The 20,411-nt window shown below is 38.5% G+C and overlaps 1 protein-coding gene across 1 annotated transcript in view; it reads right to left on the minus strand.

Moving 5' to 3' along the window:
• Positions 1 to 20,411, minus strand: part of Tmem135 (transmembrane protein 135) — a 203,426-nt gene that overhangs the window by 114,653 nt on the left and 68,362 nt on the right. Inside the window, exon 5 of the mRNA XM_055623232.1 lies at positions 6,106 to 6,171. Coding sequence (XP_055479207.1) covers positions 6,106 to 6,171 — 66 coding nt within the window. The remainder of the gene's footprint in view (positions 1 to 6,105; positions 6,172 to 20,411) is intronic.

A 20,411-nucleotide genomic window follows, 5' to 3' on the forward strand; every position in this document is an offset into this window, starting at 1 on the left:
TATTTTAGGGTAGTAACTTTCAAGATTCGTATAGTTTTTTTAAATATAGAGTGAATTCCTCTTATCTATAGTCACACTATTGTGCATTAGCACTCCCAGAAATTCTTATTTAAATGTGGCATAGTCCCTACTGTTCAAGCTTTCACTCATTCCTCTCTTCACAGTTCCCCTCCCTTCTAGTAACCACTCCTTTACTCTCAGTTTCTGTATGATCAACTCTTTAAAGATTAAACATGAGTGGGACATGTGGTATTCGACTTTCTGCATCTGATATTTCACTGAACATTATTATCTGTACCTCTATTCATGTTGTCACAAATTAAGGGATCTACTAAATCCCATGATCAAATAGTACTCTTTGGTATATATGGACCACAGTTCCTTCTTCTGTTCATCAGCAGGTGGGCACATAGGTAAATCGCATGTGTCGGTTCTCACGGAGAATGCTCCGATTAACACACAGGTGTACATGCCCCTTCAACATGACAATTTCATCTGCCTTAGCTCTATATCAAAGAATTTGACATGCTATGTTTTTGAGGAGCCTCCACCGTGTTTTCCAGGGTTTATAGTAATCTACTTTCCCAGCAGCAGTGTGTGCAGGGCTCAACCCTGCACCTTCACCAGTACTATATACTTTCTCACTGAGTTGCTGCTGGGTTCCCCCAGGACAGGGCTTCATGGTGCTGCCCAGGATGATTTGCTCTTCTGATTTTGGAGTTTAGTGTGGATCCCAGGAGTTTCATATTTGGGGGCCCTAAATAATGTCTTTAGCTTATTTTTATTTGATTTTTATAACTAGTGAGAGGTAGCAGCCTTATTTCATTTTTCCACAATTGAAGACCTAAGTATCTCAGTGCCCATTGATTGAAAGACTGTCCTTTTCACTGTGGGTATCACTTGCACCTTATCAAAATCAACTGGCTGCTGGTGTGTGGGCTTACTTACTCCCCTCCAATGGTCTCTGTACTGCTTTTTTTAAGCCAATATGTGCTGTTTTGATGACTACAGCTTTACAGCACACTTGAAGTCAAGCGATACAATCTCTCCTGCTTTGTTCATTCCATTCAACAAAGTTTCAGTGCTCAGAGTTTCCTATGACTCCAATTGTGTTTCTAGGACTCCAGTTTTCTTTTTTAATGTATTTACTTTATTTTATAGGCATTGGTGTTTTGCCAGCATGTGTGTCTATGTGAGAGTGTCAGATCTTGGACAGTGAGCTGCCATATGGGTGCTGAGATTTGAACCTGAGTACACTGAAAGAGCAGTCAGTGTCCTTAACCCCTAAGCCATTTCTCCAGCCCCAGGTTTTGGGTTTTTGTTGTGTTTGTTTGTTTGTTTGTTTGTTTGTTTGTTTCTAGTTTTTGGAAAAATGTCACTGGTATATGGGTATTTCATTGACTCTGTGGAATGCTTTAAATAGCATAGGCATTATACTCATTTTTACAATACTGTCTCCCAAATCCATCAATATTTGTATATATGTGTTCTCTCCAATTTCTCCCAATAACACTTTGTAAAGAAACCTGTTTTAGTGTATAAATGACATTTGCCTAGAATATAAACCCTCCATAAACATTACTTCAGCAAACATTCATCCTCCTCTCACATTCTCTCTGGATTCTTCAATTAAAGTTTTGTGCCCCCAGTGGCTCTCTGTAGCTCTCCACCTTGCTTCTTTTAAGATTGTCTCTCTTTTGACATCTTCATCTTCAATCTTGCTTATGCATTTAATAACGGCACAGTGAAAGATGTATCTTCTTGGATAATCACTAACTGAACTCCACTGTGATCCAAATTACTTGTACTTACAAACCACAGCCTTGCTTACGACTGCTTTTGAAGTTTGGTAATTGTCTATGTTCTGATTTCTCTGTACACTTAGACATCCCTCCCTAGTAAAAATAAGTTACTCCAGGTTAGGATGCATACTTCCCAAGTGTAGGACTTTGGCCAACTCTGCTCCCTTGCAGATGGCAGGCCCCCGAGACAATGCCAGACATACAGAGTAGTCAATAAATGCCCTCTGAATAAAAGGGCAGGACTAATTCTTTCTGTTCAGAAAACCCCTCCAATATTTCATGCGTAATGCCGAAAAAGTCTTTAAAATGAAGGTTTTAACTAAATGAAAGTAAATTGCTATTTTTTAATTTAAATACTGAAAAATTAATAGAACCACAATAGATGAATCAATTCAGCCTGGCTATAAACCAGTGTCTCTCAACCGGTGAGTTGCGACCGCGAGGGGGGTCAAATGACCATTTAACAGGGGTCTCCTAAGCCCATCACAAAGCACAGATATTGGGCTGGTAAGATGTCTCGGTGGTTGATAACAATGGCTACTCTTTCAGAGGTCCTGAGTTCAATTCCCAGCAACCACATGGTGGCTCACAACCATCTGTAAAGGTATCTGGTGTCCTCTTCTGAGATGTATGTGTACATGCAGACAAATAACTCCTATATTTAAAAAAAATACATAAACAACTTTTAAAAAGAAACACAGATATTTATATATTACAATTAATAAAAGTATCAAAATTACCCTTAAGTAGCAACAACAACAACAACAACAACAAAAAAAAATAGGTCCCCACAACCTAAGGAGCTGTGTTAAAGGGTTGTGGCATTAGAAAGGCTGAGAACCACTGCTATATTGCTTGTCTGTTGCATACTCATAATGATTCCCTATCATTTAATTAAGGACTGGATATATGTTACTAACTGTTAAAAAGAGATAAAGCACTTAACTGAAACTGAGAATCTGTAATCTAACTTCCTGTGACAGTCAATCACTTAACTTTATTTCCTTTCAGAACTTTAAGAATGTTAAAGGCCGACCAGATGGCTCAGCAGGTAAGGACACTTCCTGTGCAAAACTGATGACCTGAGTTCAGTCCCCTAAACCCACATAACTGCAGAAGGAAAAGAGCCAGCTCCACAAAGTAATCTCTGCCATCCATATGCTCCATGCATGCATGTCTGCTACAGCAAGCTGCACCCGACACAGACAACAATAAATTATGTAAGGCTAAAAATTAATCTTATCAAGTACCAATACCTGCTTTATTTTCATCTTAAGTTATACAAAAGCAAAGTGATGCTTTAAATACAGAAATTTCAGAATGTAGTTACCTTCAACACAGTGTGCTTTTCATCTTAAAGACACAACTGAATGGCAGAATATAGGATTACAATCTTTTTGAAAAATTATCAAAAGTTTCATATTTGAGTCAATAACTGTTTACTAAGGTGAATAAAGTCCACAGTTCAAATAGACAAGAGCCATTTGTAAAAGTCTCCCCAGAAGACAATCTGCTTTCTAAGTTATATGAGTAAGTCACAATGCTACTATAGCTAAGGTCGCCACAGCTGGGTATGAGCTCACATACTGTAAGGAGTAAATACTTCATTTTTCTATTATGTTAAACCACATATTTTTCTATACACATGAAAAGTAATAATTCAAAATATACAAAAACTTTTGCTGATTAATCTTAGAAGCTTTAGCAATAATACAATTGTTTAGCATTCAAATAGGATTACTGGTGATTAAAAGCTCTTGTCTATAGCAATCACCCTGAAGCAAATAATATGGGGGCAAAGATAATGGTTTTAGAGAGACTGTGGTCCAATACAAGCTTTCCTGCTTCCTACCTACCTGATCTCAGCCAAAACACTTACCTTCACTGAGTCTCCATGTATCTGAACTATGACCAATATTAATTTCTCATATACAGTGTTGCCATGGAACTTTAAAAACATGACGTAGCAGAGACTCCTAGTATCACAGACCATTGAGATGGAAGAGGATACCCTCTAGCTAGACTAGTCTCCAAGCAGAGGGAGGGGAACACTAACCCACCCACAAAAGCTTGGACCCAAATTTTACCCTGCCTGCAAGATGTGCAGGGATAAAGATAGAGCAGAGATGGAGGGAATGTCCAACCAATGCCTGGCCCAACCTGAGACCCACCCTATGCGAGAGTGCCAACCCCTGGCACTATGCACAATGCTCAACCTGCTGACAGGAGCCTATCAGAGTTATCCTCAAAACTTCAAAACAGATGCTGAGACTCACAGCCGAACATTGGGAGATGCATAGGGAGTCTTGTGGAAAATGGGAGGAAAGAGAAAATGACATGTACGTGACAGAAGCTCCACAAGAAGACCAACAGAGCCAAATAACCAGGGTCCAGAGGGGTCTGCTGAGACTGAAGCATCAACCAAGGACCATGCACAAACTGGACCTAGGCCCCCTACAAAGATGTAGCAGATGGGCAGCTTAGGCCTAGTGAAGGTCATCTAGTAAGGGAAACGGAGACTGTATGGGATAAGGACTCAATTGTCAGCTTTTTGATCACTTCTCTCTGGTGGGACTGCCTTGACAGGTCACAGAGAAAAAGGACATGCTCAGTCCTGATGTGACTTGATGAGCTGGGGTGGATGGGAAGGGAGGCTCCCCTTTTCTGAGGAATAGGGGATGGGGAGGAAGGGTGGGACTGGCAGGTGAGGTGGGATGGAGCTATAACTAAGATGTAAAGTGAATAAAAAACAAATTAATTAACTTTAAAAAAACATGACTTATCATTCCTCTGCTCAAAATGTCTTTCATACATTTAATTTGTAAGATAGTATGCAAGCCTCTTCAAACATTTCCATGATTAAATGACACATTCCATTTTCAGAGCTGCTAAAATGTAAAATAAATAAATAAATAATGTGTATCTTACTGGTTTTAAGAACAGATGGCCAGAGTGTTTATACACTTGGTCTAATGTTAATCTAGGTCATTCATATGTGTTAAGTCCCAGCAAGAAGGAAAGCATGCCTGGAAAACCAGCACATTAGTTATTGCACATTCAATAAAGTAAGGCCATATACCCCAGATGTACTGTCACACTCAAATGACTGCTTGTAAAGCCTGTACCCTTTCCATACAACAGGCATTAAAGGGCAAAAGTACATTAGCCCCTGTGAATAAGCACACAGTGATTAATAAAATCTGAAATTTCACTGCCATGCTTTCTGGGCAGATAAATTTTCTTTATCAGAACAGCACTACATCAGTTTATTGTAAATAGGAGGGGTTAAGTCTTCCTTCATCTACAAAATATGCTAGAATCATGTAGTGATTTGCCAATACACAATTAAATATTTAGGAATACAATGCCTTTTTTAAATGATGTGATAGTTGTTCCTAATGAGCGAATATACCAGCCAATCCAAATTATAATCATACAGGTATACAATTCCAATTACCCATCATTCACTTCCATTGCTAAATACTGAGGTTACTCAATTACAAATTAAATAACAAAGAATAATTCTAAGATAGAAACTTCTGCATTTCATCATTAAGCATTACCAGTAAAACAGAAATAAAAGCAACAAAACATTACATTTACCTGCAATCTAACTATGTCACAGTAAGGAAGGAAATGAAGGAAAAGACAGACTAGCCGGCTAGTAATTTTTGAGTGGAAATTTATTCCAGATGATAGAAATTTTTAAATAACAGGGACTTTTGAAACATCAAAACTTATAGACTACAACTAAACTAGCCTACTCAGTAAGACAAAACAAACATGTCTCTCCCTCTCATACTTTCTCTTGGCCAGTGACAAAAGACTAAATATTTTAAGTTGTAGCCTAGCAAATAAGTACCAATTCTTTGCAACATAAAAAGGAAGCAGACTTGTCAGAATGGCTAAGCAATCTAAGGCACTGCATTCAGACAGCAGTATCCCCCAAAGGCACAGGATCAAATGCCACTTCTGACAAAAAAAGGAAGCACAAATGGCAAAGGATTGTTTTCAGTGAAATGTTTGTGCACAAGTTATTATTAAAGAGATGTCACCTTCTCTCAAAAGTAAAAGCAATTAGAAACCTGAGGTTAAATGACTCAGCAATTCATTTTCAACCTAAGTCCTGGCTCCAAAAAGTATAAAGGATGAAAGATATGCACACCAAGTACAATCAATGTTATATTCATCAAGTATGTCTCTGTTACACAAAGCATCACAGAAAATATCCCCACAGTATATACTGTAGACACCACAAACCATGAGGTAACAAGTTATAACTGTATCAAGATTCTTATCTTACTTCTCCGTTTCTTAAGGTTGTGATGGTTCCTCTTGCAACACCCATTCTAAACAGTGTTTCTGTGGCCTGAGAACAAATTGAGAAAAAGTACAAATAAGTACAAAGTGTAATCAAGCTAAATACATGATGTGTACACAACTGAATACCTCACCCAGATCTAAAATGCCAACACTATAACATGCCCAGGACCTTTAAGAGAAACTTTAACATACAAAAAGAGCGACAAGTTCTAAATTATTCCCAGAACGCAGTTTTCAGGCTTCTCACTTTAAAAAGCTGATGTGAAATGTTCCTAAAAGCTATTGACATGGTGGGTCCTTCTGTGCCAGCAATTCATATATGTTCAACCAAATAAGTTTAACGTTAGCAAAAGTCAACATTTGTATTCAATTCAGAAGTTGATGGTTACTCTAAATGTTATTTTCCAATGAATTCATTCAAATATCTTGTCTGCTCTAAAATACGAGAGAAAGGGAGTAGTAATTTTAAAATGTCACAGATAATAACCCAGTCATTGATCTCTACAAGCTAGCAAAAATCATAAAAGAAAACAACTTCATTTACAAAGGCATTAAAAAGAATCAATGTCTTAGCAAAAGAATTTGATCATAGAGGTTTTTTAAAAAATTATCCAGTATAACAACAAATAGTGCTAAAAGAAAATTTAAGACACAAATAAATGCAAAACCACCTTCCGCTCCTGGGTTTAAAGACTTAGTATTGAAGTATTAATGCTATCCAAAGTGATCTAGAGATTCAATCCCTATAAAATGGCAATAATTTTATTTCATAGGAAAAGCTTAAAATTTTCTAACTAGCAGTGATAGGAGAAAAACTGTAGACTGTCTCAGTTGTAAATAACAGCTACAAAGTAAGCCTGAATAGGATCCGGTAAACATGAACTATCATTTTAAGCACAATTTGTGTTTTACCGTGATGTGAAAATCTTAGCAAATTCTCACCTTCTATAGCACAAATCCAATAGTAGTCACAACTGAATCAAGAGGAGCAAATAAGGGCATGATGGTGCCCATCTGTAATCCCAGCATTCAGAAGACTGGGGCAAGAGCCCCAAAAGGCCAAACAACAATGACAGCAATGTGAACATGTACACAGGGTAAGGAAGAGGTGCGACTCGCAACTTGTTGAAATCCCATGTGTGAGTCCTATAGGCATACATTTAAGGGCTTCTTAGCCTTTCAAAGAAGTGATCTGATAATCAGTGAGCAGTTTTCAAAACAATGACAACTACTCCAGGGAACTCCCTCGGTGTGTACGGGTACAAGGCTGTGGGATGCTATCCATGAACTCCTTCTATGTTTGACCAGGATGGTAAGGAGAGAGACTGAGTTAGAGCTAGAAAGTCAAAAAGGTCATAATATTTTTTATTTAACGTTTCATTTATTGTTTATTATTTTTAATATTTACTTATTATTTTATTATTTATTTCTATTGATTCTTTTATTATTTCTTTCTTTTATTTTATTTAACTTTTTATTGATTTTTTTTTGTGTAGTTCATATCAAACACCCCAATCCCATTCATGTCTCCATCCCCCTTCATATCCTGCCTTTTGTCCTTACAATCTCGCCAACAAAAGGAAAAAGAAAAAGAAAACTCTCATTGTAGAAGCTGTGTCCTACAGTACACCCTTTCGTCACACTTCTTTACACGAATGTTCACTTCAATGAGTCATTCCTGGTTCCAGGCCACTTGTTTCTGCTACTCTATCAGTCCTGGATCCTCACCAGGACTTCCCAGATATCCTGTTGTTGCCCTATGTCATAAAGATCCTACAGCTTTAAGTCTGAAGGACTGGCCCCTTCGTACACTCCAGCACTAAGAAAAATGGGCCCAGTGGGTATAGGAGAACTAGTGGCTTGACCAGCTCAGCTACCACCCGGGCCCAGATCCAGAGCTTTGAGGTGGTCATAGGATTTTTTAAGATACACATCTTGAGTTTGTAATGGTCAGGTAGGAGTGGGTGGCCAGAAAGAAAGGAGGAACAGAGGGAGTTTGGAGACCGAGTAAGAATGAACCTGCAGAGGATGGGGTTACAAGTATGCACAGCAATCTATAAATGTTACAAAGAAAACATGAACACAACTAAGCTCTCTCCCTCCTCCTTCCCCAGGACTCTCTGCCTTATCCAACCCAATTTGCTCACTTTCCTTTCTAAATTAAGACATAGAATAATCTTGTGAGAATGAAAAAAAAAAAAAAAATACAGACTTTAAGACAGGGTGACAGTATGTATATATGCAAAAGAAAAACAAGGAGATTATAGAGGTGGTCCAAGAAACAAAGCCCAGCAAAGGCTGGAAAACATGCATTTCTGTTGGATTAACTCTAGAGTTACAACAATGGAAAGGTAGACAGTTCAGAAGTTGTCAAGGCAAAAGCAAGTCTATATTTAGGGCTTATGGGAAAATGGGCAGGACCCTGAATTGGACCTAACTGGTAAAGTATAGCATGTGATCTGTAAATAAGAATATTTTTTTCTGAAATTGTTTAAAGATAAGCAATAATCCTTAGAGTTCCTATGTACAAGCCAACACACATGGAGCTGAGAAACAAAGGAGCTGAAGTACAAACATAAACACAGAAAAATTTAAAGACTAAAATACTTCAGGATGGTCTGCTAGGTTTTGAAAATGCAGCACAATCTCAATATAATTTGGTAAGAGATTAAAAATACACCATTGTTGAGGAAGGATAAATTACACATCAATGGGTTCACTGATAGCTTTTACTGAAGCACATAAAACTAGCTGAAAGATCTACTGGTAAACTGTCACCAATGACGCATTCGCTTTTAGTCTACTCTCAGTGATGGGCATGCCATGGTGTACCATCCATCTTCCAGTTTCCATTAAATCCAGACAACTCAGTAAGGCGCCTGCATAGAGGAAGCATGGAAAGAGGGATGGAGCACGCAATCCTGAGATAAACTAACAATGGTTTCTCAAAACCAGATCAAATTACTTTTATGTCTTAGTCCACAGATAAAAGGAGAGACTATTTGAAGACAACATTCTTTTTTATTTACCTTGTCTTTGGTATCCAAATGAACTGCTTTATCACCTCCTTCCGCCAATGGTTTCAGGACGTCTCAATCTAAGGACTTTCTGTCCGTTAGGCTAAGCTGCCTGGTTCCTATTGAGAAGCACTGGAGTGTGCAAGTTTCTTCTGACCTCCACTACAGGGTTTTAATTTACTTGTACCTAAGCGAGTGCTAACAAGTGTGGGAGGGGAAAAGGTTAGAACAGAAGACTGTCAGTACTTGTAACTATCTCACAACATAAAAACCATAAAAACGACCTACTCCTAGAGTTTTCATTCATTTCATAAGATGATTAATACCAAACATTCATTTGACACTTCCTATGTGAGTATGTGTGGGTGGAAAGACACAAATTCTTGTTTAAAAACATTATCAAGAAATATTGCTTTTTAAGAACAATGTTAAATGAGAAACCCAGTCTCATAAATCCTAGCTGGAATAAATCCTAAGTTCAAGACTGTGACTGTTTGTGTCTTTTTGTACATGTGGGTACATCAAAAGCATGTATAGACATGCATAATGAAGACCCAGCAGTGGTAATCTCTGGGAATTTTCTTTATCCTTCCTTTTCTAATGTTTCTCCCTGACTATAGTGTGGTCTCTACCCAGGGGGTGGGATATGTCCTAAGACTCCAGAGGACAGCTGGACATGCCATATATACATACACACATATGTACATGTACACACAAAACACTTTCGCATATTTTTGTGTAAATGTATAATTTCTAAATAACGCACAATAAGAGATGAACACAAATAACTGAACAATAATTTTCACATATTTTTAAACCCTGGATTATTAAAAACTGTTTAATGTTTTGTACCGTTAATAGTTAAATTTAACCATTGTTATCATATGTAAATTATTACAAATAATTCCAGCAGTAATTCTGGATGAGTAACTGACCACAAAGAAGAGCCATGAGCTACTTTGGAAGGGGCAAGTTACCATGAGCCTTTGGCTGTTTTTCCAATTGTTTCTAATACTTGAGCTTTTGTGCTATTCTCTGAAGGTGGAATGATTTGAAGAACTCTCTACCCCACCATTATTAGATGTTCTTAATACGTCTCCCAAAACTACAAAAGTAGTAGATGTGAGACAGAGAAAAGGGGTACACCTGTCCCTGTGCTGGGGTGCCTGGCAGATATTAAACAGGTAAAGTACTGCTGAAATCAAAGTAAGTACTAAGTTCTTTAAATTCTTATTCTGATAATTCTTGTTCCTTTTCTTGCAACTATGCAAAGATGTTGTGAGATGGGACAAGCTGATTTCTTAACTGTCAACTGTTAAGACTCTCCATTGCTACCCTAGATGCCTCTGAGCAAAAGATGTGTCAGTCAAATGTCTAGCTGGACTTTCAAATGTCAGACCCACCCAAGCTACTTTAGCATTCGATTCACAGCTCAAGAAAAATGATTTATGCATTGAGAGCAGCTGATTAAGTAGCTGAAAACTCAGGCTACTTAATATACAGGGCTTTTTGTTGTCAATTCTAGTGACTTTGGAGACAGCTGAAGGTGTAGGTAAATAAAGAAAAAAAAACAAACTGGGGAAGGAACAAGGGAAATGCTAGAAATAGACAAAAAGTTCAACTCTTAGTTAAAAAAAATCCATAGAAAATAAAAACTACAGGACTTAGTCACTGAAGTAGTTCCAGAGATTTAGGAGCCCTTTAGGGCCAAGCGTCACAGACATTTCCCACCCAGATGCTTCAATATTGGCCCCTATCAAGGATGAAGAAATCTGAGGTCTGCTACAAGATACAACAGGAGCCTTTAACAAGGGCTGAGGAATCTCAAATTCTGAGTGCCACACAAGAGACTTAAACCAGAGAACAGCAGCTGCTGCTCCTGCCTGCCGACATGGTATGTACAAAGGATGGTGATGTTAAAGGTGATTACATTGGTGGTGGTGGTGAGAGTTATGATGATGATGAAAGAGGAGGAAGAACAGAAAATGGATTACACTTTGAGCACCCCTTATCCAAAATGCTGAGAACCAGAAGTATTGGGGATTTTTTTTTTTTTAATGAGAAAGAGGCTGGCTTTGAACTTCAGTCTTTCCTTCACTTCCCAAGTACTGGATGACAAGCATGCACCACCTTGCCTGGGTTAAGTACTGTTTGTTACCCATTGGCTTACCTTGGTGCTACTGTTAAAAATTAGACATACTGTCAAGTTGTTAATTTCTATAAGGCATGTCTCCTGGGCTGTCATTGGGCTTGCTGTGGCTATGTGATCGGTTTGAAGGGATAACAGACAAAAGGACTCAGAGGCTAAAAGTTCTTACCACTAAAGCCTGACAACATGGACTCCAGGAATCCACAGTAGAAGAACTGACTTTCCGAAAGTTGTCTTCTAAGCTCCATATGCATTCCATGGCACACAAGCACCCCTGACATGCATGTACGTGCGCGCACACACACACACACACACACACACACTAATGATAATTCTAACAATAAATTTTTAGAGCTTAATGTGAAGTGTATGAATTTCCTGTTTAGATTTGGGTCACGTGCCCAATACAACTTCAGTTATGTGTCTGCAGATAACCTAAAACTCAAGTCAGCAACTCATGTTCAAACTCACACAGTCTACCACAATACCATGAAAGATATACTAATTTGATGCTTACATTCTGGAGGATGATGACAGGCAAATACTACAAATCATTACTCTCCATAATTAAACCATTATGTCTCTGCCACAGCAGAAAACTTTGTCTAGTGGAAGCACTGTGATTCAATATGCAACACACTTGAATAAGATCACAGACATGCAACATTTCAGCAGTGTTGTGTGCCAGGACATACACAGTCTACACGTTTACATTCAGAAAGTCGTGATAGGCAACACGGACAAAAACTGCCAGAAATACCTTGGCTTCTCTGTGGAATTGATTTTGAATCAATTTTTGGCCAATGGGCAAGTAGGAAGCTTTTCCTGCTTCCAATTTTGTGCAGCTCTATGTCCAGTCCCATATACAAGGTTGTGACCACAGCTTACAAAGCTGAGCTCTGGTGCATAGTGGGTAATCAGAGGAAATAAGCAGCACACACAGAAGCTGTCCAATGGCAAACAAGCAATGGAATCTTACCTGCACTTGTCACTCTCCCTGTTCTTGTTTCTCGAGGCAACATTTGTTCAGAGAGCTATTTAAGAGTCATACCTGAATCTTTACCCCTCTGTTGAAGTTTTGTATGAGTAAGTGTTCATATACTGATTGTTTGGGATATCTGTGGTTAACCACAGTGTCAATAAATATGTCCCAACTGTGTTACAGCAATCCCAAATGTTAGAAATATAATCTGTTGGTCTTTCATGCTAATGAAATCAACTTGTTCTTTTTAGATATCATAAGTGTCATAATCTGTTTTCACTCAGAACATGAGAATGTGTGCTACATACGGAGACAGTGGGGCTCAACGGTGGTTCAAGGTTATGTGGAATTCTACTTCTGTTTAGAAATGTGGGCTGGTGAGTTGTCCAGGAATGTAAATGATAAGCAGATGGTTCATTTCCAAATTGAGAGCAATCCTCTGGCTCTAAAGAAGAGTGTACTTTTGTAAATACATGTTCTGTCATGGTCTATTCAATGTGACATGACCTAATCATGTACCTTGTTATGTTTCTGACTTCTTTTAGCATAATAAATTATAGCAAAAAAAAACCTATTTCCCCTATCATGCTATCTTCTTCAATTAATTGTCATAGCAAATGAACGAAATATCACAACAAGCAAAACTACAAGCACAAAACAAAATGCAGAGTTCTATTAGTTCAATTCTCTTTCAAATCAAGAGCTCAGACAATTACAGAATGTAATTTTCTCAACCAGAAAATGGGGAATAACATCAAATAGTACAGTAACTCAGGCTGCTCAGTTTCCAACTGGAGAGCACAAATAAAGAATTACCTAAACATGGTCTCTGATTTATCATTTGAAATATTTTGAAAGTACACAAGTTCAGCCCATGTAGTAAATTGTTACTAGATGACTATTCAACTACCCCCTCCTTCCTCTGTCCCGGTTCTAAGAAACAGTGGATAATATATCTTGTTTTGTAAAAGGATAGTGGTTACCGTGATGTCCATCAGAAATGTCTCCCATGAGCTCATATTTTTAGCACTTGGTTTCCAGGTTTGGGTGCTATTTTGAAAGCTATGAGGTTTTTAGGAGGTGGGGACTGATAGACAGAAGTACGTAGGAGGGCTGGCCTTTGAAGACTATACCAGCGCTGGGTCTAGCTAAGGCTCTACTTCCTGTCTGCTGTCACGTGAACAAGACATGACCTTGCGCTCCTACCGCCAGAGATGGAGCTACCCCTCCCTGCCTGCTGTGCTAAGCCAACATAAACCCTTTCCCCCCCACTTCAGTTGCTTCTGTCAGGTATTTTGGGTCATGGTGCTACAAAACCTAACATAACTTCAATATTGGTATAAGTAAACAAGTAATAATTACTCCTTTCGAGACTGATTTGATATATATAAATATAATCCCAGAAATAAAATTCATAACAAATAATTCAATTTACAAAAGATATATAATATACATCATACATTTAAGAACAGTTTTCATTGGGCTCTACTATAAAAGGTTCCAGTGGGCTCTGGTGTTATATTCTTGGTCCTTAACTGATGCTGTTTTGGGAGGTGGTAAGCACTCCAGGAAGTAATGCCTACTTTTAAAAAGCAGGTCACTGTGGGTTCAATTTTAAAGGTTATACCATTCTCTCTATTTCTACACAGCCTCTACCGTATCCCATCATCATGATATAATATCTCACTTCAAGACCCAAAGCATGAAGCCAACACCCTTGTGCAAATGCTTGGAAGCCCTCGGCCAAAATAAATTCTTTCTCCCTTCAATTGCTTTCTCAGGAATTCTAGTCAAAGCTAAAGAAAGTACACAAACTCCAAAATACACAAATTAAAGATTCATACAACAACATGAACAAATAAATACTATGTAGTCCATATTCCATTATAATAACTGACAAAGTAGAGACAAAACAACTAAAGCCTAGAAGAACATGGTCAATCAACCTAACTTCATTGATATTTTTTTGTGTGTGTTCCTTTTTCCAATGTGTTTTTTAAGTCTTTACTAAAAATTAGATAGCTGGCGCTGTGTGAGTTAACTTCTAGGCTCTATTCTATGATATTTGTCTGTGTGTTTGTCTTGGGGCCAGTACTACGCTGTTTTGGGTACCGACCATGCCTCCACAATATCCTTTGAGATGAGGTAGTGAGATTTGTTCTGTGCTGTTATTTCTACTTAGGAGGGCTTTACATATTTGGGAATATTTGCAGTTCGCTATTTTTTTTATAATTCCACTGCTTGTTATGTCATTATGGCCTGGGCTTTTACTAGATGGTGTCTTCCTCCACTGCTGGCAGTTGAGGGTTTGTTGGTTTACTCTGCAGACATTATTTGTCACCAGCTCTCCCTTGTTCATCTATCATTTTCATGAAATATACTGTCTGGCAATCATGAATTGTACTGTCCTTCACCTTTCTCTCTATAAATGGTATTATTTTTTTGCAGTTCTGGCTTGGATCATGAATTTCCTTAACTTGCACTTGTCTTGAAATATTCTTATTTCTCCATCAATTTTGAGATGATTTGTTGGATGTAACAATCTTAATTGGCAATTATTTACTTTCAGGGCTTGAAGTACATCATTCCATGCTGTCTTGACACATAGTGTTCTGGATGTGAGAACTGATGACATACTTGTGGTTGTTTCTCTTTGTGAGTTTACCTCTTTTTTTTCCCCCTACTGCTTTTGGGTTGGGTTGGGTTGGGTTGGGTTGGGTTGGGTTGGGTTGGGTTGGGTTGGGTTGGGTTGGGTTGGATTGGGTTGGGTTGGGTTGGGTTCGTTTGGTTTGGTTTGGTTTGGTTTGGTTTGGTTTGGTTTGGTTTGGTTTGGTTTGGTTTGGTTTGGTTTGGTTTGGTTTTTCAAGACATAGTTTCTCTGTGTAGCCCTGGCTGTCCTGGAACTCACTCTGGAGACCAGGCTGGCCTTCAACTCAGAGATCCTGGCTGCCTCTGCTTCAGCCTCCTGAGCACTGGGATTAAAGGCTCAGCTTCCCTTACAGCTTTTAATAACGGTTCTTGGCTCTGCATTTTAGACAGTTTGAGTGTGGTCATGGTGAGGTTTTCTCTCTCCAGGTCTATTTGGAGTCCTAGGTCTTTATGTTTTAATGTCAATTTCCCTGTTATTTTTTTTCTAAGACAGTTTTGTGAATATATTGTCTACGTATTTAGATATTGCCCCCCAGCATCTCCTTTTACCCTTTTAGCCTTTATTTTAACCTCTTAGATGTATTGCAGAGTTCTTGAATTGTTTGGTCATGCTCATAGATATTCTTTCTGTATGTATGTCAGAATATATTTTCTTAGCCTTATCCTCTACCCCTAGAATTCATTTTTCTGCTTGGTCATATCCAATTAACTTTCCACTGTGTTTTTTGTTTGTTTAATTGACTCATTTACAGTATGTGTTTGGTTCTTTTTTTTTTTCAGCATCAAGCTTCCATGCTAAGTTTTCCTCCAAGGTTCTTAATTTTTCTGCCAACTAATATAGCTTATTTACATTCATTTTGCTACCTTTCTGGAACAGATCTTGAATTGATCCTGACTTCATCCATCTGTTTGACTACTCATTTACCCTTTTAAAAGATGTATTTATTTTTATTTTATGCATATGAGTGTTTGCATACATGAATGTAGTTTTACCAGAGGTTAGAAGGGGCACTGGATCCCCTGAAACTGGACTTATAGATGATTGTGAATTGAACCCAGGTCCTGTACAAAAGCAACAAGTGTTCTTAACCACTGATCCATCTCTCCAGCTCCTATTCTTTTTTAAAGTAGGACTGTGAAATAAGTTTCCGGATTTTCAGCTGGCTTATCATCTTTGGATTGTTACCCTGAGGAACTGTGAAATGGTGGAACTGTCAGAGTAACTCTGTCTCACAGTATTTTGTTTGTTTGCAGTTTTACATGTCCCATTTACTGTTTGTCTCATCGTACTGAGTCTTTCCTGGTAGTTTTCACTTGAATTTGTGTTAGAAGGGATGCTAACTGAAGTAACAAATATAAGGATCTGACAACAATTCATGGTTAACTTGCAATAGAGCAGGTGTGATTTCATTTGTGTCCATACTAAAATTTACAGACAATGGCACTGTGGTACTACTGTCTAGGGAAAATGACATTTGTGGGAGGTTTATATGTTCTGTTTGTTTTCCATCTAGGATATCAATAACTGAAAATAAGAAGATAATGGGAAAAGACGGAAAGCGGGAGATTGTGAATAAGAAGACTATATGGATTAGAAAAGTACTAAAAAAATGTACAGGCAGTGCAGAGAAGGTACAGTTGTAAAACACTTAGGTAGAATATAAGCAAAACAAACTAAACAATTAAAATGTGAATAACACATGAAGCAAAACCATAATCTCAGAATTGCTTCCCAGTTGGAATCCAAATAAGCAAACTCTATTTAATATTAAATATTAAAACTGTTAACAAAAACCCAAGAAATTAGAAACCAAGAGTTTCATTAGACTGTAAACCAGACCTACAAAAGTCCTCTATCAATTCAGAAACAAGCAACTGGAAATGGACGTGAAAAAGCCACAGTGAGAGCCCAGGAGAAGCATATGCCAAGAGCTGCAGCTTCATTTGTCCAGCTGGAACAGAGTCTGCTTGATTGGATTCAAGAAAAGTTGCTCTCACCTGCAAATCTGCTTTCCCCACACTACACTGTATCTGACTCTGTCTGAAACCATATTTGTATTACTGCTTTCTGCTAAGCATTCTTTTTTTTCATTAAATATTTATAGTAAGTTGTAAGAATGTCTAAACACAGGAAATTCACAAGGATAAGCACCTGAAAGTACAGAAATAAGATGAAGGCTGAAAGGGGAAGGCAGTGAACAAAAATTTCATTTTACCATATCGAATCCCAACACAGATAGGGAACAACATAAGTTTTTTACTTGAACATAGAAAATTTACTGTAGAGGATTGTTTTAGCAATTCTGGGTTTCTTGTTATTCCATATGAAGTTGAGAATTTTTCTTTCCAGGTCACTAAAGAATTGTGTTGGTAATTTGTTGGGAATTGCATTGAATCTGTAGATTGCGTTTGGTAAAATGGCCATTTTTACTATGTTAATCCTGCCAAGCCATGAGCATGGGAGATCTTTCCATCTTCTCATATCTTCTTCTAATTCTTTCTTCAGAGACTTGAAATTTTTTTCATACAAGTCTTTGACTTGCTTGGTTAGGGTTACACCAAGGTACTTTATGCCATTTGTGGCTATTGTGAAGGGTCTTGTTTCCCTAATTTCTTTCTCAGCCCTTTTGTCTTTTGTATACAAGAGAGATACCGATTTTTTTTTTTTTAATTTTGTATCCAGCCACTTTGCTGAAGCTGTAGGAGTTCCCTGTTAAGAGTTTTTGGGGTCACTCAGGTATACTATCATATCATCTGCAAATAGTGATAATTTGACTTCTTCCTTTCCAATTTGTATCCCCTTGATCTCCTTCAACTGTCTTATTGCTCTAGCAAGGACTTCCAGAACAATGTTGAAGAGATATGGACAGAGTGGGCAACCTTGTCTTGTCATCTTCTGGAGGTATCTCCATCCCTGATATTAAGCTGTACTATAGAGAAACAGTTATAAAACCTGCATGGTACTGGCATAGAAACAGAATGGTGGATCAATGGAACCAAACAGAGGACCCAGAAATAAACCCACACACTTATGGACACCTGATCTTTGACAAAGATGCCAAAACCTTACAATGGAGAAAAGATAGCATCTTCAACAAATGGTGCTGGTCTAACTGGATGTCTACATGTAGAAAAATGAAAATAGATCAATACTTATCACCCTGCACAAAACTAAAGTCCAAGTGGATCAAAGACCTCAACATAAAACCAGACACATTAAATCAGTTAGAAGAAAAAGGGGGAAAGACCCTAGAACTCATTGGTACAGGAAACAACTTCCTGAACAGAACACCAACAGCACAGGCTCTAAGAGCAACAATCAATAAATGGGACCTCATGAAACTGAAAAGCTTCTGTAAAGCAAAGGACACCGTCATCAAAACAAAATGACTGCCTACAGACTGGGAAAGAATCTTCACCAACCCTTTATCTGACAGAGGGCTAATATCCAGTATATATAAAGAACTAAAGGAGTTGAAAAACAGCAAACCAAGTAATTCACTTAAAAAATGGGGAACAGAGCTAAACAGAAAACTCCCTGTAGAGGAATATCGAATGGCAGAGAAACACTTAAAGAAATGCTCAACGTCATTAGCCATTAGGAAAATCAAATCAAAACGACCCTGAGATTTCACCTTACACCCATCAGAATGGCCAAGATCAAAAACTCAAGTGACAACCCATGCTGGAGAGGTTGTGGAGGAAGGGGAAGCCTCCTGCACTGCTGGTGGGAATGCAAACTCATACAACCACTCTGGAAATCAATCTGGTGCTTCCTCAGAAAACTAGGAATAGTGCTTCCTCAAGATCCAGCCATACCACTCTGAGGCATATATCCAAAAGAGGCTCAAATACACAATAAGGACATTTGCTCAACCATGTTTGTAGCAGCTTTATTTGCAATAGCCAGAAGCTGGAAACAGCCCAGATGCCCCTCAACTGAAGAATGGATACAGAAATTGCGGTGCATCTACACAATGGAGTATTACTCTGCAATGAAAAATAAGGAAATCATGAAATCTGCAGGTAAATAGTGGGACCTGGAAAAGATCATCCTGAGTGAGCTATCCCAGAAGCAGAAAGACACACACGGTATATACTCACTCATATAGACATGTAACATAGGATAAACCTACTAAAACCTGTACACCTAAAGAAACTAATCAAGAGAAAGGACCCTGACTAAAATGCTCAATCCCCATAGTGAAAGGCAAAGAGAATGGACATCAGAAGAAGAAGAAAATAGAAAACAACATAGGAACCTACCACAGAGGGCCTCTAAAAGGCTCTACCCTGCAGACTATCAAAGCAGACGCTGAGACTTATGGCCAACTGTTGGGCAATGTGCAGAGAATCTTATGTAAGAAGTGAGAAATAGTAAGATCTGGAGAGGACAGGAACCCCACAAGGAGAGCAATAGAACCAGAAAAGATGAACATAGGGGTCTTCCCAGAGACTCATACTCCAACCAAGAACCAGGTATGGAGATAACCTAGAACCCCTGCACAGATGTAGTCCATGGCAGTTTAGTGTCCAAGTGGGTTACATAGTAATGGGAAGAGGGACTGCCTCTGACATAATCTGATAGGCCTGTTCTTTGATCACCTCCCCCTGAGGGGGAAGCAGCCTTACCAGGCCACAGAAGATGACAATGCAGCCATTCCTGATGTGATCTGATAGACTAAGATCAGAAGGAAGGAGAGGAGGACCTCCTGTATCAGTGGACTTGGGGAGGGGCAAACGTGAAGAAGGGGGAGGGAGGATGGGACACGGAGGGGAGGAGGGAGGGGCTTATGGGGGGATACAAAGTAAATAAAGTGTAATTAATAAAAATAAATAAATTTTTAAAAAAAGAAGAAAATTTACTTTACTGAAGATCAACATCCTAAACTGGCCTGTATACATAAATACACATTTATTGGCCCATATACTATACTAAATCACCAGTCACCACTGTATTAAAGTAGTCTGTGTGTGTGTGTGTGTGTGTGTGTGTTAATCACTTAACTTAGTATGCTCTACTAAACTACCACTCACTGCTGTGTTAAAGACTTACCTAAGTTCAACTTTCTATAGAATATGGAGAAGAGAGAAAACAGAGAAGCCTGTGAAGAGAAAAGGTAAAATCCCAATACTAAAACACAGGTGGCAAAACTGAAAGCCATGAATCGTCATTAACCCAACAGGGCTGGCTGATGGAGGCCATGTGGCTGCCCCATGGAGCAAGGAGAATGAATGGGGCTTCAGTGTTCTGCATTAATTGAAGCTAATTTGCAATTGTGGCACTCAACTGGTTAGTTCACACTCACTGAACACAATGCTGACTATTGTTCTCAGACACTAATCTAGACTGTTTCCCTGCCTCTAAATAGTGCTGTGATAGAGAATTCTTAATCTTAAGCCAAAAGGAACAAGATCACCTTACTACAGACTTAACAAAACAAAGAGTAGTTGGAAAAGATGGAAGCTGCTGCTTGTTGCACCCTAAG

This window comes from Psammomys obesus, unplaced genomic scaffold (genome assembly GCF_907164565.1).
Source record: "Psammomys obesus unplaced genomic scaffold, mPsaObe1.curated_primary_1811, whole genome shotgun sequence".
Taxonomy (NCBI): Eukaryota; Metazoa; Chordata; class Mammalia; order Rodentia; family Muridae; genus Psammomys; species Psammomys obesus.